We start from the raw sequence: 25689 nt of genomic DNA, 5'->3' as shown, positions 1-25689 counted from the left end.
CAGGAACTGCTGAAGAGCATTGAATTGGATTAGAAAAGACAAACTAAAAATCGAAAAAGGCTAGAGAGGGAGTGAGAGACAGGGGAAGCACAGTGGGAAAGTCTTGGGAGTCTGGCAGGCCCTCACTCTCAGACAACAAACATGGCTTGGCAAAGGATGCGTTACTGTGCAATCTAGACTCGAAAAGGTTAACCGCAGTGGAGATCGCAAGCTCAGCCACTGCTGGACAAGCTGGATAAAGTCCCGGATTCGCCCAATCCATCCCCTCGGTAGTTTGGACATGGAGGGCCTTGCAGATCCACTGGACACGCTAATAGATGGGTCATTTTGGGGCCATTTCCCAGCAAGGCTGAGAGGATCTGATCTCTCCAAACTCGCTGACACCAGTCATCCTGTGAACCTCATCATTGAAGACGACCCGAGAATACGAATGATCGTGGGCGATATTTCTTCCCCAGAGAAAGAGAGAGGCCCGTAGAAGATACTGTCCCTCTTGAACCCATGACGACGAGGAAGTTACTTCTATTCCTGGGGCTCGCCGGATTGAGCCTCCAGCAGAAAGACATATTGAAGGACTTTTGCCGGCTCTGGGGACACCAGACGGCTGTGATCGATCGCAAGTGCGACCTCTATTAACCATACTCAGGTTTGACGATTGATCCCACTGACCATCTCAGGCTCTATATCGATGGCGGCTTCGTGAACTATAACCCTCTGAGTGAATATCCCGACAATGCCACAAGTATGTCCGTCATCCACCGGTATCCTCGCGGCGACTACTGACCTCTCCTTTTCTGAAGATACGGCCTTGCTCTACGCGGACTTCGATGTCAACAATCAGGGTATGCCGGCGGTATACAACAATCTGACAAAACCCACCGACGCGCCTGATGTCAACGGAGGAATTCTATGGCCCGACACCGTCAACAAGATGATCTACCTCTACGGTGGCGAGTACTCCCAGGGTACCCCCAGCAACTTCTCGTTATGGTCGTACGATGCCCTCTACAACAGATGGCAAACGGTCAGCGCCGATAGCACACAGGCAGGTATCAAAAGGGCAAGCTACGGCGCTGGAGTAACGATACAAGATCGTGCGGTCGCCTTCTACTATGGTGGATGGCTATCGAATACGTCGGTCCCCAACTGGGGATCGCAGTCTTCCAGGGCTTTGTCGACTATGCTTCAATACGACATGCTGCAGAATACGTGGACGAATTCTTCGGGTCCGGACACGATCGGTCGCGCCGAAGGGTCGATGGTATATATCCCAGCAAGTGACGGCATGCTGGTGTACATTGGAGGCGTGCAGTCCGCAAATAATGGCACTACCATCGGCCAGCCTATGGATGTGCGTACCTCATAGTCACCCTCTCGACTTGGACTTCAACGACTAACATCCATCAGGAGATCTTGCTCTATGACATTTCGGGTGGTAAGTGGTACACTCAAAAGGCGACCGGCGACGTACCAGATCAACGGAGAAAATTCTGTGCCGGCGCAACCTGGGCTGAAGATTACTCCTCGTATAATATTTATCTCTACGGTGGCCTCGGGGCTCCAGAAGGGCTTGGCTTTGATGATCTCTATATTCTGACCTTACCGTCTTTTCAATGGATCAAATGGTACGTTTTGGGCCTTGCATAGGTCAGGGTGATTTAGTTGACACGGTTTAGGTATCCGAACGGTACCGACAGCGGTTATCCCAAGAATTCAATGTCCTGCACTGTTGTAGATGGCGCCCAGATGCTGTAAGTACCATTGCAACGGAAGTCGTGCCAACGTGTATATCTGATTAGAAGCAGTGTGATGGGCGGTACGAAGCCAAACGACACGGACTGTGATATCCCTGCGATATACGGAATGCACAACGTGTACCTCGGAAAGCAAAATCCCCAGGATGCGATATGGGCACTGTTCAGACCCAACCTCACGAGCTATGAAGTTCCGTCCGAGATTATCTCCGCGGTTGGAGGATCGTACGTATCATGGGTAATTGCAGCCGGAAATTTGAAGCTGACCATTTCTATAGTGCCACAGGGGGCGCCAATACCACACAGCCCGCGGACGGCTTTGATAACCGGGACCTGTCGGTTTTCTTCACGCGCACATACACCGCTGCTACCCGCGCACCCACACGCACGATCCCAACCTCCGAGTCATCCAGTGGTTCAAAGTCTAAGCATGTAGGCGCGATTGTGGGTGGTGTCGTAGGCGGCGTCGCGGGCGTATCCCTACTGGCTGCGCTTCTGTTCTTTTACCTGCGGCGGAGGAAGAAGAACAGTGTACCGACCGAAGTGGAACAAACACAACAAGACGTGAAAGATCCGGCAGCAGCCGCCCTTGTCGGAGGCACCGGACAAGATGACTCGAGGCGCAGTGAGCTCGCGGGAGGATACCCCGGGCAACAGGAAGCCATGAGAAGCGAGCTGCCTGCTGAAGTCGCCGGGCAACGACAGTCTGCGAGAAGCGAACTCGGCAGCTCCGCTCTCGTAGAGTTAGAGGGAGATATCGCGCCCTATTCACCTACCTCGCCTACCTCGCCCCCTAGCTCTCCGCCACCATCCCACCCTCTCTCCCCTACTTCTCCACACCGCGGATCTTGATACGAATAGTAGAAGTCATAGCAGCCATTGCAATGATGCTCACAACGATAGCCATAAAGGAACACCTACACCGAGTAGCAATACTCGTTTCAGGACTGATCTGTCCCATCCTTACCCGGGTGAATGTTTGAATGTTGATAGATGACCCGACGGTTTATATACTTTGCAACGCGGGCTGAAACTCTTTTTCGAGTGTCTAGCTGGTTCGATAATCTTGTTCTATACCTAATTTGCAGTAATTATTATAACATTTCTATATGTTTACTTTACTTTTCTTTTCTTTTCTTTTCTTTTTTTTTTGTTTCTATACTTTCAAAAGTGGCGGTGCTGTCTTTCCTTGCCGTGTAGCAAATTAGCCTTAGTCTAAGTTATACACCTCAGCTAATCTATATAGGTCCTGCTTAGGGCTAGTGTGCGCTTCAGCGTCCGACTCGCAGAAGTCGGTTTGGACATGCAATGTAAGAGCCACGGGCAAACAAGATGTAAGACCCTAGAAAGGTCCATAGCAAAGAATTATGTAATAGACATTGGACTAATGGGTAATCTGGCTCGTGAATGAAGGGGATGTAGCGGTGTAAAGCTGATCGGGGTTCATCTAAGCCTATCGGTAAGGGGTGGATCATCCGAAGAATGCGTTCCCTTGATGCATGCTCAGGTGTGCGAGGCTTTTAAGAGAGTCCAACTGGAGGCGATGTTAGACTAGGTTTTGGGGAACCCACCGAACTTAACCTCTGCTAATTTGAGAGAGTTTGCAGATCGACGGTATCGTTTAATAATGTGCTGTTTGGGGATTTGATTGTGCTGTGTGTGTGACAAACTGGGGATGAAAGCTACGGAGAAGAGAAACCACAGTGCGAAGTGTAAAGTATTTTTCCTTGTTGAGGTTGATTTTGGGATAGTCTTCGTGCAAGATTTAACCTTGATGGGAGTACGACGCTTCTTTGAACCGCTAAATTAATGTCTCTTGATGTAAGCTAGACGATATTGATCTGGGAATTCGCAACGTTCTTTCACACGTTAATCACAGATCTACTTGCGAGTCTATTCCTCGTAAACTCGCTATGAAAAGTTAAGTGTTGAACACGTCAAATGAACATTTCAATATTACGCAATTTACAATTTGGAATACAAATACGCCTCGTCCTCCAAAAGTCAATTTGGAATCTCACATTTCCTTCCTCATCTCAATCTCTATCCCAAGTCACGGGAAGTCCAACGATACCCACGTCCCTAGTAGGAGGTGTCCATTGAATCTCCGATTTTGGGACCGCCAGCTTAAGGCTCGGCAAGGTTTGGAATAAGGTAGCTACAAAAGTATCGACTCGTAAGTTTCCAAATCAAAGCACAAGTTCTATGAACCTTTGCTTACAAAAGACAGTTTCTAGCTCCGCACGCGCAAGCATTTCCGCGATGCAACGATGGTCACCGTATCCGAAACCCAGAGCCTCCTCTGGTCCTCGCTTTCGGAACATGTCGAAGGTGTCTGGGTCTGGGAAGACCTCGGGGTCACGGTTCGCTGCTTGATTTGAGGCGATGATGCCCTCCCCCGCTCTTATTTTCTAGTATTAATAGTTAGTAGTTGGAGAAGGGACTGATGCACGAAGGGTTCAGACTTGTCCTCGGAGTTCGATGTCCACAGTAGCCACACGCCGTGTAGCGAGAGCGGATGCCGTGTGGAAGCGACAGAGCTCCTCCACAAATAGATTGGAGAGCGACGGGTCTTCCAGTAACCGCGATAGTTGGTCTGGGTGCTCGAGCAAGGTTACCACGCCCTATAGATGTGATAAATCAGTCCAAGCTATTTAACACATCTAGACTGTGGGCAATCTGATCATACCAAGGCAATCATGCTTACGACGGTTGCGTTCCCAGCCACTAAGAGAAGAAATGCGATTTGGACGACATCAAGCTTCTCAATATGTCCTGGCTTTAGTTGCTGTATGACGAGGGTGCTTATCACATCGTGGCTGGGGTTTGTAGTTTTCTTATCGACCAACCGCTCCAGATATTCTAGAATCTCCCTACAGAAACATATCAGTTAAGTGTCATACTCACACGTAATTGACATGGAATGGCGTTACTTGTTGGCAGCTTGAGCGGCAGCGGCAGTGCTACTTCCATTAGTCCGCGTCGCATCACAGCCGCTTAGGTACTCGAAGTCTTCAATTGGTATCCCGAGTATGTCATAGATAATCTGTGACAGTATCCGATCGTTAATCCAAACGACCACAAAGTGACACTTCATACGTGTAGTACTCACATGGGAGGGAATTGGCAGAGCGAAATGCTTCACGAGATCCACTTCTTTTCCATCTTCACCTGCCCGAATCAACCGATCGAGATAATACTGAACAGTGTCTCGAATGAACGGAAGGCGAGACTCCACATATGCATCGTTGAAAAAGGCGCTGACCATACTCCTGCACCCCGATTAGTACCAGATAGTCTGTGAGCACTTATTGGAGAGATATACCTCTGGTGCATATGATCAGGAGCGTCCATATCAACGAACGTCGGCCGGTTTCTCGCAGCGGCCTTTCCACCAGGGGACATTTCCGGAAAGCCGTCTCGTTGACGAACCTGCGACAACGTTAGTTGATTCGTCCGTGCTTCACGGAGGTTTGTCTACATGCTTATACCTTGGATAGTCTGGGGTCCGTAAGTACTTCGCATACGTCCTTATGTTTTACCACCAACCACGGATGGCTTCCGTCCCAGAGTTCCACGCGGGAAACAGGACATTCTCGGAGGAGACGGTGAAACTCTGCGGGTGGCTCATCGCCACTAGGGCGAGCGAAAGGAAACCTGGGATACACTGGTTCTAACTGCATGTTAGCATGAAAGGCCAGGTACAATGCTGAAATTCTGCAAACCTGAACTCATTGTTAGACTTAAACGCTCTCTTTATAGGGTAATCTTCATCAGCTCTGTGTGTGCCATCTTTCTAATATATGTTTTTACGTCGAGAACCGATCACCCCACAATGTGTCATCCTGCGACACCCCCTCCAGCATCAGGCAACACCACATCCTGATGTCATATGAGACATTGTTTTAAATATATGTTATTGGCGTTTGGTCCGCGGAAATGCTGGTATTAAGGCACACCCGCGGCTATTACGGGCTTTATGCATGGGTAGGAAAAGCCATAAAGTCAGATCTGAGTAACAAAGAAGTCGTGGCATTGGTCTCGATTTGCCAATTCTGTTTCTGTTACCTATAGTAATTCCAGTTACTGCAGAGTCAATTCTCGACCACGCCATTCCGAAATGGAAAGAATGGGTGTGGACTCTTGAGTCAGGGAACTCAAACCTAGAATGTCTTGGAAAGACAGCACTTGCTTCCACAGCTATCCTGCCTAGACCATATGCGAGTCTGTCCCGCCAAGGGCTGTCATGCTTACAATATCCCGGTTTATCATTTGCTATTCGGTTAGCGAAGCGTAGCGGGTAAACGAGCCCAGCGAACACAGTGTGAGTCTTGTACAGAGTTCATATAAGCCGGACGCTGTGCGCTTTGGTAAGATGTATGTTTCTCTCAATCATAACCAACCGCCTCCTGCACCTGTTATAGCAATGATGTACTCATTTCTTCAATCATATTTCACTCCTGAACCCATCTCACGGCAGATCCTCATACTGAGCTTTCTTGACAATATCTTAATTATCACTGATGATAAGACAAATAAGTCCGAACTTCTCCTTGGGGAATAGGTTGAAGCACAGCACTAATGACTTTGAATTGCCTTCTACTAGGATAAGTAACCTATATGGTAATACCTCCATCGCCAATAACTGACGGTGCTGTAGTAGTAATATCGTAATATAGTACGTCGTATCCGCCGAGGGATTGACGCTGAACTTGTGGCCGAGGCCAGTGATAGGGCAGTGTGCAATATTGGTCATCGGGTTGAAACAAACCAAAAGCAAAAGAGGCAGCCAAAATGAAAACCACCAGTTCGAATGATAAGTATTTGATTTATAGTCACGACTATCTAAATATATGATTTAAAACCCGGTTATCGAGAACATATCATAACCGAAAGTGGGTGAGGAACCTTGTTTGGCTCAGATTCATTACACCCGAACTTTGACCCACGGACCATTCTAGTCAAAAGTTTGCCGGTAAGATGATTTATATACAATGAACGAATTAAGCGCTGTTTCTATGGATATAGGTCAAATGCACCTTCAAAGGACCCCTCTGCCACATTATAACGTTTTTCTGCTGAATCCAATCTTGTGAATCGTCTGATAGCTCCATGTCAAAGTTGAAGAACAAGAGGGCTAAAATCAGGCGCATTTCGCTATATGCGAGACTGAAAGAGGATTGGTCAGTTTTCCTCTTTTTCTTTTTTTTAGGAAGATAATATACTTACTTGCGACCTAGACAACTTCTGGGGCCAATATGGAACGGTTGGAGGACGTTATGTCGGTCATTCGAGAACCGAGGGTCCCCAAGGAATCGTTCTGGGTGGAAAGTATGTGGATCTGTGAAATACTCCTCACGCCGATATAGAGCCCAATGGTGAATGGAAACGTATGTCTATACAGGAGATATTAGCGACGAACGTAGTTGAAGACCGTGTTGTAAATACTCTTCCTGGAATCCGAGCTCCTAATATCTCCGCTCCGCCTTTCGGAGTTACACGAGGAGGACCAATAGCACCAGGTGGATACATGCGCAATGCCTCCTCGACACAGGCTAGCATATACGGTAGTTTAGCAGCTGAGCTGAGGTTGATATCATCTTCGCTGCTGAACGTCGAGCGTACTTCCTCTCTTAGCCTCTGGTAGGCTTCCGGGTTTTTGAGAAGGAGGTAAGTGACACCAGAGAGCAAAGTGGCCGTTGTCTCGGAGCCGGCGACAACCAGGGTTTCCGCTTGGCGGTGAGCTTGTCTATGGTCAAACCCTGAAATAGTTAGTAGTGACACCTAATGATTGAGTGGAGGGTGTACCAGCTCTTCCTTCTTCTTTAAAAGCCCTTCGATCAAGTCAGGCCGCTCCTCTGCAATTGCCATCCGACGAAGCATCTTTTGCCGCGTGAAATCTCTCAGCCTCTCACGCCTGTCACGCATAGACGGGGGTACCAAGGCCAGCAAGACCTCTTTGACTAGGGGAGTGAATGACAGGGCCTGCAGAGCTGTGATAAAGGGGAACGCCCGAAATATACTTTCAATCCACTCATCGTAGTTTGAGCCCTTGAGGCAGCCAAATGATTCACCGAATGACAGGTCGCCGATGATATCAAAGGTTGTATAGTTGTACCAGGCGGAAATGTCAACTGTGTCTTCTCTGCCACCCATTTCGCGCAGCCTCTGTAGTAAAAGATCAACATACCCCCGGATCATTGGCTCCTGATCTCTCATCCCCTTGTCTGAGAAGCTATGAGCCAATTGCCGACGCAAAAGACTGTGTGCTTGGCGACCCTCGTTGAAAATATGTGGTGGGTCATATTCAAGAGGTCGGTAGAACCAACTAGCCTTTTCTAGATACAAGCCTCCCTTGCTGTGGCCCATAATGTCCTTCCATGCGTCCGGGTGAGAGAAGGCTAGCTCGTCCGGGGCGATACGAACCACATCACCGTAGCGTGTGTGGAAGTCCAGCATATCAAACGGAAGAGTGCCCTTGAATACGCGGATAAAGTACGGGACGCGTGAGGCGGCGTGAGATAGCGGACCAGGATACCTGGCGAGCGGGTGGAAAAATATGTTATAGACAACGCTGCTCGCAAGGCAAAAGGTGGCCTGTTTTGATTAGAGAGAAGCGCGCAAGGTGTACAGGGTAAACATACAGCTGCCGCACATGCCACTGCCCATGATATGGCGTTCTGCGGAATATTGATGCTGTTCAACATCATATGAGAGAAATCCTCCAAACGTGGGAGGATATTAGTGTTAGAAAATATCGAAAATACGTGATTTCGTTCTATCTTCTAATCCTGATCACAATCCGAATGGCTGTAGCAAAGAGGCAAAAGGGTCTGAACATTGCTAACTGGTTGCCTTACGGATGTGAGCAACGCAAATGGAAATCTGGAATGCGAACATTCCTGTCGCTGACATGCAACCTCACGCGCTTGGATTTTCACCCGAACCGTAGATCAATTGATTACAAAAGTACAAAGTTGACATGACATAACTTTAAAGTTTGAAACAGCTAAACGGTATCCCAATTCCGTGGACGAGCACCAATCTTATCCGCATGCAGCAAGAAGGTTGTATTACCGCACAAAATTGTAGAGTCTAGAGATCTAGATACACTGGGCTTTTGGGGGAGAGGGTGGGGGGATGAGCTGGCAAGTGTACGACTCCCTGAGACACATCATATCACCCGAAAACAAGATATTCATTGCCGACCTGTAGAATTCCTTCGCTCGAAACACATTGATTCCGAAGGGATTGCTACCCAAAGGTGTACACGTAGCTCTAAATTACCCAATAGACTAATTGCAACATCGCTTAGAGCATTCTCCTGTGTACACGTAGCTCTTCGGTATTGATTTCCGCTCCAAGACGTTCCATCATGTAACATGACAGTAGGTCATGACGATTACGCTTGAAACCTTACAGCTTGTATGTAGTAGATTCAGTTGCCGTTTTCATATATACACTGCAATTCGTATACGTCGGTCCTAAGATGCAACATCCCGTTGAGCTTTCTTTCATTCTATAAGATCGAGCATGCCGCCACGCTCATTCCAAAGACCTCGAACACTCCCATAGGCCTCCTTCTTTCCCCGTCCGAGGTAGAATATACACAACATGAATCACAAGTTCGCGTCATCTAACAAGCACGCCCTCAGGATCAAGAATCACCTAAATGCCCAAGAGGATATCGAGGATGGGAAACCCCCATTCTCGGCCTGCACCACTGATCGCGAGGCATGGCGTCTGGTTGTCGAAAAGGACCTTGGACGTTTGAAGTGGAAATACCTGAACACTCAGAATGAACGAGATTCTAGACCACAGGATTTGGTTTCACGGTTCTTTCTTGGACTTCCTCTGGTTTGTGCATAAACCCATATTGATTCTCTGTCTCTCCTGTTTGTTACTTGTTTGTTACAACCTCCCAGCCTCGCAGAATGAGTACAATGCTAAGTAACTGCCAGGCAATTCCAGATTCTGAAGCAACAAAGAGCCCATCTCAATCTATCTCCAATGGTCTCCGATTCCATAGCCGTCTCCAGGTCGCTGGACGTGGTTGCTGGGCGGATGACTTGAAATGTATTGTCTTTGTAACTCCGATGCTGATCATGTCTTGGTACATCACTGGTGCTGAGATTGACGAAGCTTATGCCATTGAGTTAGCCAATTATCTTTTCACAATTCAGGACCCAACGGACGGTGGGTTTCCCACGCATATAGGAGGGAAGACCACGCTCATGGGCACCATGTTGATCTATGTTGCTCTGCGCCTAATGGGCATTCCCTCTGATGAGAAGCATCTCATCAAAGCAAGAGCATGCTTCTTGGAAATGGGCGGTGCCGTGTACCTACCCAGCTGGGCGAAGTTCTGGCTCTCTCTTCTTGGCTTGTATGGGTGGGAAGGAACTGACCCCTATCCCGTCGAACTCTGGTATGACTTCGTTCTCCCTCTTTTTCTCCCTGGTTTCTTCCCGAATGACCTACCATCTACTAACGATATCTCTCAAAATACGAAGGCTTCTCCCTGAATGGACACCCATCAGTCCATGGAGATGGTATAACATTGTACGCCAGGTTTATTTACCAATGTGCTACCTCTCCAGTAAAAGGTTCACCATGCCATCAAACCCTCTTCTGGACGAAATCAGAACAGAAATATTCACTGAGCCATATTCGTCTATCAAATTTGCTTCTCTGCAGGGATGCGTCCTCGAGTGTGAGCGTCATCAGCCGCAGAGCCGCGTTCTACGCACAGCTAGCTGGGCATTGTCCAACGTGTGGAATCCATGGCTGCGCCCGAGAGTTCTGGCTGTAAGTGCTGAGCGAAGAGCTTTGGAAATCATCAAGGCGTCAGATAATACTTTCAACGGTACTGGATTGATCAGTCTAGACTGTTTCTTGAATATGATTGTGTTCTATTGCGAGGAAGGGCCCAACTCTAAGAAGCTGAAACAAAGTCAAGAAAGAACTCTTGAATATCTTTGGTTCAGTCCACAGGGGATGCAAGTCCAGAGCATTCATGGTGCACACACTTGGAATACATCTTTCGCTCTTCAAACCCTCGTAATATCAGGGGTTTCAGACCATCCTGACCTGAGAGGTTGCACGGAAGATGCTTACAAATTCCTGCTCGAGCAACAGTTCCTTGATGACTGGCCTGACTCACCTCCGTGCCATCGTTCTAGTCGCTTAGGTGGATGGCCGTTCACCACGAGATATCATGGATCAACTTGTTCAGACTGTACTGGAGAAGCATTGAAGGCAATTTTGCTCGTTGAAAGTCAAACGAACATCCCTCGCCTTAGCACCGAGAAAAACATCCGGCTGGCAATCGATCATATGCTCATGATCCAAAATGCATCTGGAGGATATAGCTCCTTCGAGCCCATTCGCAGTGGCCCTTTCTTGGAACATCTGAATGGGACCGAGCTTTTTGCCAACGTAATGACGGAATACGATTACACCGAAACCACCTCTTCATGCATCACTGCACTGAGCCTCTTCAGAGAACGTGATAGCAGCTACCGAGCAGAGGAGGTGGTGAACGCCATCGACCGTGGTGTTCGCTTTATCCATCAAAATCAACAGATCGATGGAGGTTGGCTTGCGTCCTGGGGGATTGCTTACACTTACGGTGCCTTTTTTGCCTTGGAGGCACTTCACTGTGCCAACGAAACATATGAAAACCATGCTGTTGTCAAACGGGGGTGCGACTTTATCCTTGACAAGCAAAAGGAGGACGGCGGATGGGGGGAAACTATTGAGGTAGGCCATTTAACTATTTATCCAAGTAAATCATGCCAAGCTAAACAATGCACAGTCCATTATGAAGAAGACTTATATCCAGGCAGAATCTTCCCACGTGGTGCAGACGGCTTGGTGTTGTATGGCACTAATCTACGCCGACTATCCCGATCCTGAGCCAATCAGGCGAGGAATTCGGCTTATAATGAGCCGACAAAAGCCAAGTGGTGAATGGGAGCAGGAAGCAGGTGTGGGAGCAGGCATTTTCACCTGGTAAGTCATGGCCCTACTGAAGAATGAGATTGGACCCTCATGAATTCTTTTACAGTCAACTATTCTATTACAACTATATCTACTCTTTTCCTATCAGGGCCATTGCTCTGTATACGCAGAAATATGGTGACGATAAGCTTCTCTGATTCAGACGGTATACGTATGCAGTACTAGACCTCGCTACAGCTGGAGTAGCTGAACATAACATGTTACTTGAGACTGGCTGTTAGGGATATAATTTATATACAGAGATAATGAGACTATAAGTATAGCTATTAATTATAATATGGAATTGATGACGGAGACCTAACATTAAGGATATGAATAAGTGATCTTATATATTCTATACCATTGTGTCTGTTCTATAAGCTCATCCCATTGTTTATATACCGAGTCGTGTCACTGCTACGATGTATATGACTCTCCGCGTGGCCAAGGTTTTCATATTAGTTAGCTAACGTTATAATTCATTGCTTACATAAATAATCCTAAAATGCTTAGGCCGGAATACGCCTTGCGTCTGTCTAGTGACCCCAGTCCCGTTCTCTCGTCGAACGCTCACATCCACATCATAACCTTTGACCTCGGGCACATACCATGAGGGCCTTCCCAGTCGCTACATTTAAAAATGTCCTAAATACTGCGCCGCCTCCCGGTTTGTCCCTTGGTTGCAGCTTGATGAGGCGCCACTTCCATGCTGATCAACACACGATGCATCAACCCCCGTCGAATGTGAAAGGTAAAGCCAATTAATGTGCACTAGCTCAGAGTTGCGAGATGCTAACAGTTTCAGATACGAAAGATGACATTGACGCATTCAGGCGGTTTACGTCGGGTCGATGGCTCTGGCGCGAGCAGGAGCAACTTGCGTGTCGTTACGTTAAGTTCGAGCTCCAAGAGCTCCTGGGCATTGCTGCTTCTGTTGTTGCAGCACAATCCTGCGCTCGAGTTTTGAAAACTTCTGAGGGCCAGTATAATAAAGTCTTTCTACTGACTATGGATAATGGACGCGAAATAGTTGCCAAATTACCCAATCCTAACGCCGGTCGACCTCACTTCACAACGGCAAGTGAGGTTGCAACTATGGACTTTGTGAGATTGTTCCACCAGCTGACACTTCCTTTCACCTTTCTTATCTCTCACTGACCCCCCGCAGTTACGAAATGTTCTGAACTTGCCTGTTCCGCAGGTCTATGCATGGAGCTCCAGAGCAACTGGTAACCCCGTTGGCGCTGAGTATATTCTAATGGAGAAACAGCCTGGTGTAATGCTCAGCGATGTTTGGGACTCATTGAAAGGAAAGCAGAGAGCCCAGCTTGTGTTGCAAGTTGTGGACTTTGAAAAGACACTTGCCGCGACAAAGTTCAACGGTTTTGGAAGCTTGTACTACAAGGATGATCTTCATTCGAGCGTTGACACATTACCCTTGTATGTTGACAACAGTGGCAAGGAGGTACAGAACACTAAGTTCGCGATTGGACCGACAAATCATCGTTCGTTCTTCGACTTTGGAAGAGGGTCATTGGACATTGATCGTGGGCCGTGTAAGCGTCTTTACAGTTTCCGTGAACATGTTATATCTGCTAATTATATCTGTGCTCAGGGACCTCAGTTGTAGAGTTCGCGACGGCAGTTGCAAAAAGGGAGATCGCGACTGTAAAAAGCGAACTAAAGTATCCATTGATGCCAGAAGGCCTATTCTACGGACCGCGACAATACCAACCCATCGCCGCAAAAAAACTTTCAACACTTCATAATTACCTCAAGGTAGCCCCTTACACCCTTCCAGAGAATTCTGCTACCCACGCATCAGTTCTCTGGCACGGGGATTTGAACTTGCAAAATATATTCGTCGATCCTAAGGAGTCAACTCGGATTCTGGGGATCATTGACTGGCAATCTGTAAGCCTTTTTCCTCTCTTCACCCAGGCCACCCGTCCAGCGTTCTTGGAATACAACGGTCCTCTTCCCGAAACATTAGACAAGGTCCGTCTACCCGAGAATTTTGAGTCCTTGAACCCAGTGGAACAGCAGAAAGCAAAAGTACTGCACCAAGCACAGGCACTACATAATCTCTACCTCGCGCGGTCACGACAAATCAACCCTGTTGTCTTCGAAGCTATTCAGGGCCAAAAGACACTTCGGCATCAAGTCAGTGTTATCCCGGGGTTGACGATAATGGATTATGAGCCATGCCTCAACAGTCTTCTCAGAGACATACAAAAGGAGTGGCCGAGTATTGTCGGGTAAGACTCGGATGGAGCTTCATCAATACCTTGCCCGTTGCAGTTCTCAGCAGATGAAGGTGAGAAGCAGGAGCGAGATGTGGAACTGTGGGCTCAAGGCGTGAGGCTCATGGAGGAGTTTACCAGCGACACGGGGTGCTTTAAGCATTGGGATGGGAGGGTGAATGAACAGGATTATGAGCTGTCGAGGAAACAGCTAGATGAGGGAGTGGAGAGGTTTCTGCAGCGTGAGGCAAGAAATGAAGAGGAGCGGAAGGAGTGGCTTGAAGTATTACCATTTGTCGATTAATTATTCATATCTGCTGTGAATTGATTTGCAAGTGATGCCTGAGTCGGCGTTAGGCCTAGGCTAATTCCTGCATTCTATCTAAAAGTGCCACTCTAATCAATTTATCCATATATTATAAGCGTCTGATATATGTTCCTCGTCTCTATATGAAGATTGGATTATAAGACGGCTATTATATCCTCGGTCAGATAATCTTTCAATTTATACCTCTTAGCCGCCTGCAAGTGAACAGATCAATGTATGATATGGATACACGGTCCTTAGCTTCGTTCAGCCAAATTTCCATTCCACCATGGGGTCCACCTCTACAACAGAATGGCCATAACTGGGAAAAGACCGGCCTTTTACGTGACAATACATCAAAGAGGGAGCTCTTGGGATGGTTGTTCCAACCCCAAGTCGGAGTCACCTAATCCCAACATTCGAAGAAAACGAAGATTCAGTGGGATACTGCTGGTTACTTTACAATACTACAACTCCCAGATATCCCAATTCAGTATGTCAGAGTGTGTTCAGCGGCAGATTTATCTTTTGGGGTGCTATCTCATGAGCAAAGTCAGTGGAAATCACCGGGGACGACATTGATTGATTGCTTTCCATTGAATGGGCGATAAGTGCCCTATCGTTGGCCTGCCAGAAGCTCGTCGTAGTATCTGCCTTGGTTTATAGGTTTGTATGTTGCTCATGGTGATAATCCTTCTGATTTACCGCTCTCTCTACTGGTTGTTGAATATACCTGAATATTGGTATACTTAATGAATGTTGTCGCCATTGGGGTATTATCTCACGCATGACAGGGATCAGAAGTCGTCATTTCCTCCATTATAGACAACATGTATAATTGCCGATGCAGATTCCTTAATAGTAGGGCGAAAAAATGCCATCTTCGCGGGGTCGGATTGCGTGATAGATCGCATACATCGTAGTGAACAATTGTCACCTACACGCTAACTTTCGTTTGCACCTGCACTGGAGTTTCTATCGAACTCTCCCCGTCGGTTTGGGCGTTTTGCTCTTTTCTGCAACGTTCGTTAGCAAAGTTACTCAATTCGGACACTGGAGTGAGAAACGTGCCTTTCCCGTTTGAGAAAGTACTGGATCAAATGCGCCGTCGCAATCAGACAGATCGCACTCGCCAATGTAAATGAATATCCCTTGGTAAAGCGTGGTCCTTCGACTGTCTTAAAAACCAACAACGGCGTCCACACTGTCGTCGACTGCGCAATCGTGTTGGTGATAACCAGCGCCAACGACCGTTCCACTGGTGATGCCCGCAACTCACTGTTGATCCAACCGTATAGCACACTCGACATCGCCACAGCTGCATAGGTCGTTTGAAAGGCAAACCATTTAGCAGACTCAGGAACGTTCCAAACTACTAATATGACCAGACCAATGATGTTCCAGAGATGTGAGACAGTGATGGCCCAGGCTGGTCCCAGCACGAGATCTGACGCAAAACAGATGAACAACGTGTAGAACATACCGAGAGCGGGTGAAATAGCAGACAGCTCATTCAGCCGCGCTGTTGAGAACCTATTCAGACTTTTCAGCCAGAGCAAGTACCCACCTGCAGTGGTATTCAAAGAGCCATTCCAGAAGAAGACGTCCAACAGAAGCATCGCCCAGAACTTCCAATTGCGAGCAATGTTAATCACAGCCCGCCATTGGAATCCAGGATTGAAGCCATGGCCGGCTCTGGCAAGTCGCGACTTTGCGAGATCAACGTCTTTGCGCCGCAGTACCATGCGATTGGGCTTGTCGGGGGTGCCGGGCAGGATGAAGAAACCTAGAATTCCGATTGGGATGGTGATGATAGCGCAAACAATGTACATCCATCGCCAACCGGCGAGACCATGCACGCCATCAAGTCGGGCTGATGCGCCGGATTGGATCAGACTGGCTGTGAGAGTTCCCAGTGTGAGGCCGACATAGAAACAGCCACCCCGACGGGCGATTTCATCCCCACGATACCAGGCACCTGTACATGTCAGTTGAAATGCTAACTTTGCTCAATGGAAAGGCCTACCGAATATGTAGTGCATTCCGGGAAAGAAGGCGGCCTGGTAGTCAGCATTGGTTTACAACAAATAGAGGACGACATACTTCAAACCATCCGACAAGAAATCGATAAGCTGCTAGCTCGCCGAAGGAACTTGCTCGGAATTGCAATAATGTGAAGACACCCCACGCGATATCCAAGATCGGAATCAACCAGGAAATGGGCAGTTTAGTAAATAGGTAGACAAAAGGTATCTGCCCCACGACGGCCCCAACAGTGTACATGGTTTGCAGCTGAACCAAATCATTGCCCTGCAGGTTGAGGTCCTCTTTAACTCCAGAGACGTAGGCATTATCTAAAACCATTAATCTACGAGTGACACAGTCAGGAGAACGAAAAACCCACTGATGTTAGCCTGGTCGATATATTTCACCCAGTAAGCTAGGAAGGCATAAGGGACGATGAGGAGGTCAAGTTTCACGATCAGTCGTCGTTCCTCAGGTGTGTCCTCGTCAGCGAACCACCGAATACGGTACCATGGACGGGATGAAGAGCCCATTGTGTCGATGGCTCGAGAGGCAGGTCATTGCATCGCAGAAGATTATATACATTCATACAGAAGATGTCAGTTACGGCTCATTACGTGACCGCCGATCAGAGTCGCGTCATCCGGCCACTTGCAGAATCGAGATATCTCTACGATTCAGACGAAACATGGTAGGTGCGGTAGTCTAATGCAGGCCAAGAATCATGCCAGGAGGTGGCTATAAGACGTGCTCAGCCTCCGCATGTTAACCCGGCATTTGCATAGTGAGCTAGCAACGACCATTGAATCGTTTCATAGCTGCTTCTGATAAGGTTTCTATAATACATATTGTGCCGAGTATACTTCTAAACTACGGATTAGTTTGGTCAAATATCAACAAATACTTTACATCCAACGTGGTTCACTGCTAACCTATAATCAAGGCATCTCTAGTGTAGTGTTTAATATTCTCATTGCATATCTGCGCTACATGAGGTAAGAACTCGAGATCTACCTGGCTGATTGTCTCACAACATAAATAAAGCGACAGTGCGGGTTCGAAATTATCAAGATCATGGTAAGCTTATTCAGATTTGGTTTTTGAACTTGGCTACTCAACGGAAAATTATATGTTAGCAGTGTGAGTTCAGGTAAGCTAACTAGATATATATTGTTCAGGCAAGATATCATTCCAACTCTCAAGTTAGGATGCTCTACATTTATGGAATCGCGATAACATCACAGTGAACCTTTTATACTCTATAGTGAATTGTCAAGCTATTTTCTAGCCTTGCTAACTCCTGTCATTGTACAGGAGGATAGTGTGCCTCGTATTTGAGGGTATATGTCTGCCTGAGGTAGCAGGGTAGTGAAGGGCAAGTGCGGGGCATGTGCTCACCTTGGTCAGGTGACATGGTTATACAGACAACTTGTCTTTCAGACTGTCAGTCAAACGCAAAACCACAGTTCAGGGGCCTCAATACCGAGGATAAGCTCCTCTCCTAGCTGGCGGAATATCGTTAGCCTCTCTTGGTCTGTTCCTCTCTAGATATGAACATCACTCGGAGTCATGGCAGTCTCCATCGATGAGAAGCAAACAGTGCACTACCCACGCCATTCGGATTATGCTATTTCAGTTTTCAATATTCTGAAACGATGGTTCCCGTCCGACCTTGTCCTGTAAATGTTAGAGTACGCCGAATATTGGCTGCTACCCCAGATCTCTAGGGCGGACGAAATGCAGTATGCGGAGAGTGACTGCCACGGGCAACCACCATATTTGACATCTGCGCCGTTTCAAGGCGAGCTGTACCCCGTGAAAAAGATTGGAGTCACAATCTGGAGCCATGACCAGGGGTGGATTAGTTATCCTCAGGAACATAGCTCCTTTAACAACTCTTGGACATGGTTTGATCTTAAGATCACTAGACCGGCGGGAAGAGATGACATCTCCAAGGATGCGAACTTGCGGCTGGAGACCAATGTGCACGCAAGCGAGGACACCATGTGCCATGAGATTATATACCGCAGTGATCAGGACCTGCGGTTGGTTCAAAATCTTGAACCTGGGGATAGGATCTCTATCATTCCTCGGGCGTTGTTTCCTGGCTGGACGAACTTTGTGGAAAACGCTTGCATTGATATTTATACTACGCCTGTTTTGATATAGGTCTTCCACGGTAGTATCCCATGTTGATCAAGAATTGAGGGGCTGCATGTAGAAATACGATAAGATTGCTCCTGATATTTCGGAGCGCCGACCGGAAACTTTAGTGTTACGCTTGACATAGTAAATGAAGAGGTTCCTTTAGTTTGCATTTATTTGCTTTATTCAAGTAGTTTAGAGTATGCAGAGTTGGTTTGTTCTGGTAACGTATACAACTCGGGAACAGTGTTCATTACCTATAACCAAAATAAATGGCTTGTAGTATTATAATAGTTATACACATTAGTCTTTAATCAGCAGCCTTCTGCGCCTTTATCTGCTTGTTCCACATAGAGGTATACTTCCCATTCTTTGCCAACAGTTCCTGATGCGTCCCACTCTCCACAATCTGCCCCTCATTCAAGACCAAGATATTATCAGCAGTGGCAATCGTACTCAGTCGATGTGCGATGATCAACATCGTCCGTCCACGCGACAACGCAGCCAATGCCTCCTGGATATGTTCCTCTGTTTCGGAATCCAGTGCGGCAGTAGCCTCGTCAAGCATGATGATCCGAGGATTCTTTAATATAGTCTGCGCAATTGCGATGCGCTGTTTCTCGCCCCCGCTTAGGCGTAAACCCCTGTCGCCTACTTTGGTCTCGTAGCCCTCGGGAAAGGCGAGGATTTTATCATGGATACAGGCTGCCTTGCAGGCGTTGTAGACATCTTCGTCCGTGGCCGCTTGGTTGGCGTATTTGAGGTTGTACATAAGTGTTTCGTTGAAGAGAACGGTATCTTGGGGGACAATGCCGATATGCTTTCTCAGTGAGGCGATAGTGATATCTTGAACATCGTGGCCGTCGACGAGGATACGCCCGCCGGCATTGTAGAAGCGGAAGAGTAGACGGAAGATGGTAGATTTACCACCACCTGATTCACCGACTAAGGCTGTTGTTGTTGCGGGCTTGCAGTGGAATGACAGGTTCTGGAGGGCTGGTTTGGAGTTGTATGAGAATGAGACGTCCTGGAAGGTGATGCTGCCGTTGCAATTCTCCAACGGGACCGCAAATGGCTCGTCCTGCACGGAGGGCTGTTGCCGGAATAATTCAAGGAGACGTTCTGCATTGATCATGGCGGACTGGATATATCGGAAAAATGTACCGAAGAAGGTGAGAGGGGTTTGCAGCTGCGCCATGTAGGTGAGGAGAGTAACGAACTGGCCAACGGGACGCTGGCCGGTGGAGACTTGATATGCGGCGATGAAACAAGTGATAAGCAGACCTAGTATGAAGACGGTGTTTTGCGAGATGTTCATGAGGTTCTGGGCGTAGAGGGAATGCCATTCGGCGCTTTGAAAGTTAGATACGGTGTTTCTGTATCGGTCGAATTCGTAGTCTTCTGCGTTGAAGTACTTGACCGTTTCGTAGGACATGAGCGAGTCGTTTCTGTATGGGGGTTAGTTCTATACCGAAGAGATAAGGAAGGAAGGATATACTTCACAGCATCTTCCTGTCTGGAGGCATTCACCATCTGCCGCCGCATTTCGGCTCGCCATTGAGCAATACGGACAGTCACGTAGACATAGCAGAATGTCACGATGGCCACGACGAGTGCATAGTATGCATCGAATGCGATAAGGAAATATCCCACGGCAATGGCCATATCGAATATCATCGGCAAAACTTGGAATGTCACCTGTTCTAGGAATGTATTGATCGAGTTTCCCTTGGTCAAAGCAGATAAAACCTCGCCCATTTTCTTGTTCATATGAAAGTCCAATCCTAGACTATGGACGTGTTCAAATGCAGCGGTGGACAACTCCATGTAGGAGTATTGGCTTACGGATATCCACAGATTGGATCGAATCGAGTCCAGGATTCCGGTACTTCCTTGTAGCCAGCGATAGAAGATATACACAGCAATCTGAATCCATGGGATCTGTATCTCACCATTATCCCAGGAGAGCGTATCGGTGACGACTCCCACCTGGTATGGGACGAGGACGTTGACAACACGCTGCACGATAAGTAACAGAAAGCAGATGACAACCACTATCTGCAACCGACGAGATTTGGCCGGCCATAGATACGGGAAGAAGAGAGAATAGCTGCTGACGTACTCCCACCAGCTTGTCTCTGGTGTGGTAGTCGGCCGAATCCACGGTTCTGGCGCCGAGTCATCTCCTTCATTCGACCCACTCAGTAATCCAGCAACTTCACTTGCACTTCCGAACTCGACAGTTTCGTGGGGGTTAGACTTGTGGACAAACTTGATCATATACAGACCAACCATCAAAGAGAACAAAAGGAGACGGATAGACGCGGAGACTATCTCCATCGTCTCCCATTTGGTCATTCCCTCCCGTCGAGGTCCTCCACCGTACGGGTTTCCAATCACCGGCTCATGATGCACGGTTGTATATACAGACAGGGTCCCCGCCAGAATCACCAACTCGAACGGAAGCGCTGTGATCCATGGTATAAAATGCGCAATGGTCGGCGCAGGGGAGGCCTCGAGGAGTGCCACCAAGATAACCGCATGGGAGAAAAACGATCCCACGACGTAGATCTACCTACTCCTCAGCTGGTATTCTGCGAATGAGGAAAAATCAACATACCACAACCGCCTGTCCACACCACCACTTCTCTGACTTGGCCACCAACACATGCATTATATGAATCACCCCGTCGGCAACATACGTTAACAGGACCCCAACTGCCAACCAGGCAAAAGCAAGCTTCATCCGCCGAGATACATTCCGTTGCGCGTTTCGGAGATTGTTCATCGTACTTCGTAATCGCTTCGGCAGCGGTTTCCCACCAGGTCCCAGTGGCGTGGTGCCATTTTTCGTGGTGGACCTAGCAATGAGTATTGAATGCGCGATGAATGCAACGAAGAAAGCGACCAAAATGACGATGGGATAGCTTATGCGGAGGACGGCTAGCTGCCGTGAGTTTGGAAGGATGTCCATATTCAGGACCGCCCTATCATCCGCAGGATTGTCGACTGGGTTGAAATGTCGACGAATACATAGGATAAGTAAGGAATGAAGTTGTCGTTTACTATTTAATTAATATTATCTCTGGTGCAGATCTACTCCGTACTAGTCCTAGTAAAGCGGGTCCATCCACCAACATTGTTATGGTAAGGGGTGGTATTGTACCATACACGTCCGGTAATTTAACACGGCAGTTCAGCTGAGAAGTGGATCTGTTCATTGCCGAGCTGAGGTGGATATCCATTGATAATAAATACACATTAGTTACTGATCTATCAGAATCTAGGTAATTTATGCCTGGGCCAGGATGGACAATTGTATGCACTTGGACAGACTCAACCAAGGAGCCCAGACTGGTCGAGACAAAACATATCATCCAATATCTTCGCCTGTTGTTTCAGGATCTGTCCATCAATAGATGGACCTTGGAGTGCATGTCCAACAAAAGACAGAGCAGAACATACACCCAATAGTCGAAGAGTATGTATACCCAACTTTCCGGCCGCAGTGCCTTTATACGCTGTCAGAAATGCCCTGGAGCACTCGTCCATCTCCTTCTCTCTCATATTCAACTGTTCCCCCGTGCGGCGCAGCATATGAAGAAAATGTCCTACATCTCTCTCAGGTGTGCCAGCGGGATTGCCGTTCTCATCAAGCGAGCAGTGTAATGTAGTCACGTCGATGACGGTGGTCCGACCGGATCTCGGGTCAAAGAAGAAGTTCCCGGGATGGGCATCACCATGCACTACTGCTGCTTGTGGATGACGATATATCTCCTGCCGTGACTGAGCAATGAGTGTATGAACCTTCTCGTCGAGCTTATCCACATCAATCCCAGTGTGTTCAAGTAATATGCCGGCATGGGAACGCAGCCGATTGACCCGTCCTGGCGCTGCGTCGTAGTACCATTCGAGATATCCCTCACTCGAGCGTCCTTGGACGGCGTAAGAATGCAGTTTGGCCAGGGTTTTGGCCGCTTCTATAACACCACGCTTCAACACTGTGACGCTATCGTCTCGTTCGGGTCCATCTAGCAGACCTAAACGCGCCATGAGCTGATAGAGGGAGACTCCTTGAGCTACCCTGTATGTGACTACGCCAGTCTCCTTTTCGTCCCATGTCGTTCGCCCCACGGCAATGGGGGTTGGGGTGTTGATATCGCCCTTGGTTTGATGCAGCAACCATTCCAAACTCGACAGTTCTTCTGCGATGCCGTTATCCAGGCCGGCTGGAAATAACTTGATCACCGCTAGCTCCTCACCCTGCGACAGGATAGCAGCGTCTGTCTGTCTTGTCTGGTAGCTGTGAGTAAAGGTAGAATGCGCGAAGAAGACCGGCGCTCCAGAGAATCCCTTCACATGAGGTCCATCTAATGGTCGTAGAATGACTTGATGACCCAACGCTTTAGAAACGAACTCGTTAAGGGCGTTTAGTGATGGAGCTATCTCTGGTAGACTCTTCACTACCGCGGCAGCTTGTTCTCTTTCCGGTACTCCGTTATGATTACGGATCGTTGTAGCACATCGGAGAGAAGCATCCACCTCTGGGCTAAGGAGCGGTCGATATGGCAAGAGAGAACCATGGGCTGTCTGCACTGTGTCCCCTTCATGATGCTCCATGGCAGCATCTAGTAATGCCTCTGCTGCATGTGCCCATGAATACCCCCGCATAACATTATGTAATTCTCTCGCATTGCGTACTGCCTGGATTGGATTCTGTCGAACTTGATTAATTCGATCGGCCCAAAGGCCCACGCGACTGCTTTTGATCGAGGCAGGAATCCCGTACGCTTTCTCATCCATCACTACTACTGCATCGCCCAACTCAGCTGGAATACGACTTCGGTCCAGAGCAAACTGCCCAGCACCGCTGTCCTCTGTTACGAGAATAGGAATTCCAAGCCCTGCAACCTCGGTGAATATCATCCCGAACCCTTCATGTGTGGATGGCATCACCACCAGATCGGCAGCTTGATAAGACCGACGCACTACATGCTGGTCGTTGGAGAAGGGATGAAACCGAACTAGTGCTGGTATACCAGTCATTTGATCAACTTCCTCTTGTCTCTTTTCCACCTCTCCGATAGGCACCCCAAGTATGTCGATGGTTATGTTTTCCACACCCGACTCCGCCAATTTCCATACGGCGTGGATCGCATCATCGACCCCCTTGGCGGGATCATCTGCCCTACCAGCTAGAAGCACCTTAAATGGATCATCTGGTCGTCTTGCTCTTATATCCTTATCATCTTTCACAATATGAGCACCAGGAATGAGCTCGTGAAACCGGGGCCCTGTCAAACTCCATCGTGGACGCGTCAACTGTCCCACCCACTCGCGCTCTCTGGCCTCGTTGGTGAGCACAGGACCAACCCCCACCGCTAAATCGGCCTTCGGGAGGATCCTTTCGTCCAACATCGCTAGTCTCGTTGCTTCCTCATATCCCTGCTGACGTGATCCTCCGTACCATGCCCACGCTGCATCCGCCTTCCGCAGAGGACTCGTATGCGTGATAAGGGCCAGTTTGGCTGCGGGATAAAACCGATCGCGGACCAAGGCTGCGGCGGCACTGGAATAACGGGAGTGTCCAATGATGAGATCGAAGGGAGAGCGACAGTTCGCATCTCTGTGGGTGGGCAGACCAAATTCTTCCGGTTGGTGAACTTTGGCCATATAGTACAGGAGCTCTCCATTGGCTTCTGAACCGGGAAGACCGACCACTGTTACGTTTTCATGATGTGTTTGGGAAACGGAATTATTATCTCCAACGAGAAATAGTGCTACAGAAACACCGTTGAGACCTGCCAAGCCATTGACGAGTTCCTGATTCAGGAATGGTATGCCACCTTTACCACATCCACTTGCGTTGGAAACCACGAGGATGTTACGTTTCCAAGCTCCTTGGTCTCGCAGCAACTTGGCTATGGAACGGAGCCGTTGGAATTCCCCTTCAACAACTGCTTGGTTTCCATCCTGACTCTGGTTGAACTTGTCCACCGCGGACCAGAGCCGACTCATCTGGATGCGCAGACGAACCAGTCGAACAATGTCTGGATCAAGGGACATGTTATGCTCATGATATGCAGTCCAGAATGTCTCCTGAAGACTCGTAACATCGTCGTCGCTGACTCCAAACGACGGTGCGTATTTCCGCAGCCGTTCATAGAATCCAGCGGTGTCCATCTCGGCCAGACCGGTTGGTTTCCCTGATTCATCTGTCGACAAACGCACGCCACCGTAGTCAATCATAGTGACTCCAATGTTTGAATCCCAGAAGAAGTTTCCCGACGAAGCATCGCCATGGGTCAGCGAGGTTGTGGCTCGGTGCTTTGCTTGGTGGATAGCATATTCCACCATATCCTGCATTTCTTCCCGTCGGTCTACTCCAATGCCGGCATTGTCGTATCCTGGAGCCGCGTCCGTCTGAATCTCTTCTATCCATCCTCGTATCCGTTTCCTTATATTTTCCAGTGCATTCTCGGCTGCATCGCACCATTCTCCCCTTCTCCCAGTGTGCAGCTTGGCCAGGACGGATGCCACCGCCCTCATAGCAGACCGAAGATCCCTCAATAGGTGTTGATATCGCTGCTCAAAGAACGCCGGCAACGCCTCTGAGAAGTAGATATCGACGCCTTGTTTCTCGAGAGCCTTATGCGCCTCCCAATCGACCGGAATGTCGCCACGATTCTGCTCCATAAATATCTGTAATTTATGACGGTTCGTCACATCCATAGCCGCGTCCCGTACCAGGCTCCGCAAGCGAGTTATCCATCCCAGCTCGCAAAGTATCGTATTTACGGCCTTTCCCGTAGCGACCTGATATACAACAACCCCAGCCAGAGCCCCAGATTCTTCATCACGGGTTCTTCCCACACCAATCGGATGCACAGCTCGAGGAGGGCTTGGTAACGAGCGAAGTGTCTTGTAGCTAGCCAATTCGTCCAACAGATCGCTGTGGCGGTGTGGTGGGTAGACCTTGACGACGGCGATGGGCCTTTTGGTCTTATCTTCGGTGTCATTGTCGTCTTCATCGCATGGTCGAGCAAAGTATATGGAACATCCCGATTGACCAGCTGCGCCTGATCCTTGCAGACGCCTCAATTGCACCCGTTGGCCGAGAATAGTGTCTACCACCTCCCCAAGGGTGGCCATCTCGGGGAGAGCAGTGATGCATAGGTCGTCGTTGTCATTGTGGTTGATTTTGTCTGCATCG

The 25689-nt window shown here is 48.4% G+C and overlaps 9 protein-coding genes across 9 annotated transcripts; 4 read left to right on the top strand and 5 right to left on the bottom strand.

Moving 5' to 3' along the window:
- Nucleotides 1–501: 501 nt before the first annotated feature.
- On the top strand, nt 502–2606 carry AO090166000071 (uncharacterized protein; the record flags this gene model as incomplete). The annotated part of the gene is made up of 7 exons (XM_023237071.1): nt 502–620; nt 678–742; nt 801–1351; nt 1408–1625; nt 1677–1751; nt 1806–1979; nt 2033–2606. The coding sequence occupies 7 exons, from the start codon at nt 502–504 to the stop codon at nt 2604–2606; spliced, it is 1776 nt and encodes a 591-aa protein (XP_023091938.1).
- Nucleotides 2607–3790: 1184 nt separating this feature from the next.
- Nucleotides 3791–5437, bottom strand: AO090166000070 (cytochrome P450; the record flags this gene model as incomplete). Its single annotated transcript, XM_001822802.3, has 8 exons — nt 3791–3912; nt 3976–4165; nt 4220–4378; nt 4444–4627; nt 4688–4800; nt 4867–5026; nt 5080–5186; nt 5246–5437. 8 exons carry the CDS (start codon nt 5435–5437, stop codon nt 3791–3793), a joined length of 1227 nt encoding a protein of 408 aa, XP_001822854.1.
- A 1320-nt stretch (nt 5438–6757) lies between these two features.
- AO090166000069 (cytochrome P450) lies at nt 6758–8461 on the bottom strand (the record flags this gene model as incomplete). The annotated part of the gene is made up of 5 exons (XM_023237069.1): nt 6758–6923; nt 6984–7150; nt 7203–7394; nt 7563–8213; nt 8399–8461. 5 exons carry the CDS (start codon nt 8459–8461, stop codon nt 6758–6760), a joined length of 1239 nt encoding a protein of 412 aa, XP_023091937.1.
- Nucleotides 8462–9368: 907 nt separating this feature from the next.
- Nucleotides 9369–11914, top strand: AO090166000068 (uncharacterized protein; the record flags this gene model as incomplete). The annotated part of the gene is made up of 5 exons (XM_001822800.1): nt 9369–9611; nt 9716–10182; nt 10268–11516; nt 11572–11768; nt 11824–11914. The coding sequence occupies 5 exons, from the start codon at nt 9369–9371 to the stop codon at nt 11912–11914; spliced, it is 2247 nt and encodes a 748-aa protein (XP_001822852.1).
- A 1100-nt stretch (nt 11915–13014) lies between these two features.
- On the top strand, nt 13015–14018 carry AO090166000067 (uncharacterized protein; the record flags this gene model as incomplete). Its single annotated transcript, XM_001822799.3, has 2 exons — nt 13015–13312; nt 13372–14018. The coding sequence occupies 2 exons, from the start codon at nt 13015–13017 to the stop codon at nt 14016–14018; spliced, it is 945 nt and encodes a 314-aa protein (XP_001822851.3).
- Nucleotides 14019–15343: 1325 nt separating this feature from the next.
- AO090166000066 (putative MFS transporter Seo1) lies at nt 15344–16864 on the bottom strand (the record flags this gene model as incomplete). The annotated part of the gene is made up of 4 exons (XM_001822798.3): nt 15344–16284; nt 16333–16366; nt 16410–16660; nt 16711–16864. 4 exons carry the CDS (start codon nt 16862–16864, stop codon nt 15344–15346), a joined length of 1380 nt encoding a protein of 459 aa, XP_001822850.3.
- Nucleotides 16865–18068: 1204 nt separating this feature from the next.
- AO090166000065 (uncharacterized protein) lies at nt 18069–18500 on the top strand (the record flags this gene model as incomplete). Its single annotated transcript, XM_001822797.3, has 1 exon — nt 18069–18500. The coding sequence occupies one exon, from the start codon at nt 18069–18071 to the stop codon at nt 18498–18500; it is 432 nt and encodes a 143-aa protein (XP_001822849.3).
- A 286-nt stretch (nt 18501–18786) lies between these two features.
- AO090166000064 (uncharacterized protein) lies at nt 18787–21450 on the bottom strand (the record flags this gene model as incomplete). The annotated part of the gene is made up of 3 exons (XM_001822796.1): nt 18787–19924; nt 19975–21047; nt 21097–21450. The coding sequence occupies 3 exons, from the start codon at nt 21448–21450 to the stop codon at nt 18787–18789; spliced, it is 2565 nt and encodes an 854-aa protein (XP_001822848.1).
- Nucleotides 21451–21812: 362 nt separating this feature from the next.
- Nucleotides 21813–25628, bottom strand: AO090166000063 (uncharacterized protein; the record flags this gene model as incomplete). Its single annotated transcript, XM_023237068.1, has 1 exon — nt 21813–25628. The coding sequence occupies one exon, from the start codon at nt 25626–25628 to the stop codon at nt 21813–21815; it is 3816 nt and encodes a 1271-aa protein (XP_023091936.1).
- Between the last annotated feature and the right edge of the window lie 61 nt (nt 25629–25689).

The sequence above is a fragment of the Aspergillus oryzae genome, chromosome 4 (assembly GCF_000184455.2).
Source record: "Aspergillus oryzae RIB40 DNA, chromosome 4".
Taxonomy (NCBI): domain Eukaryota; kingdom Fungi; phylum Ascomycota; class Eurotiomycetes; order Eurotiales; family Aspergillaceae; genus Aspergillus; species Aspergillus oryzae.
The sequence above is the reverse complement of the archived record's forward strand: the minus strand, read 5'-3'. Positions and strand labels throughout refer to the sequence as shown.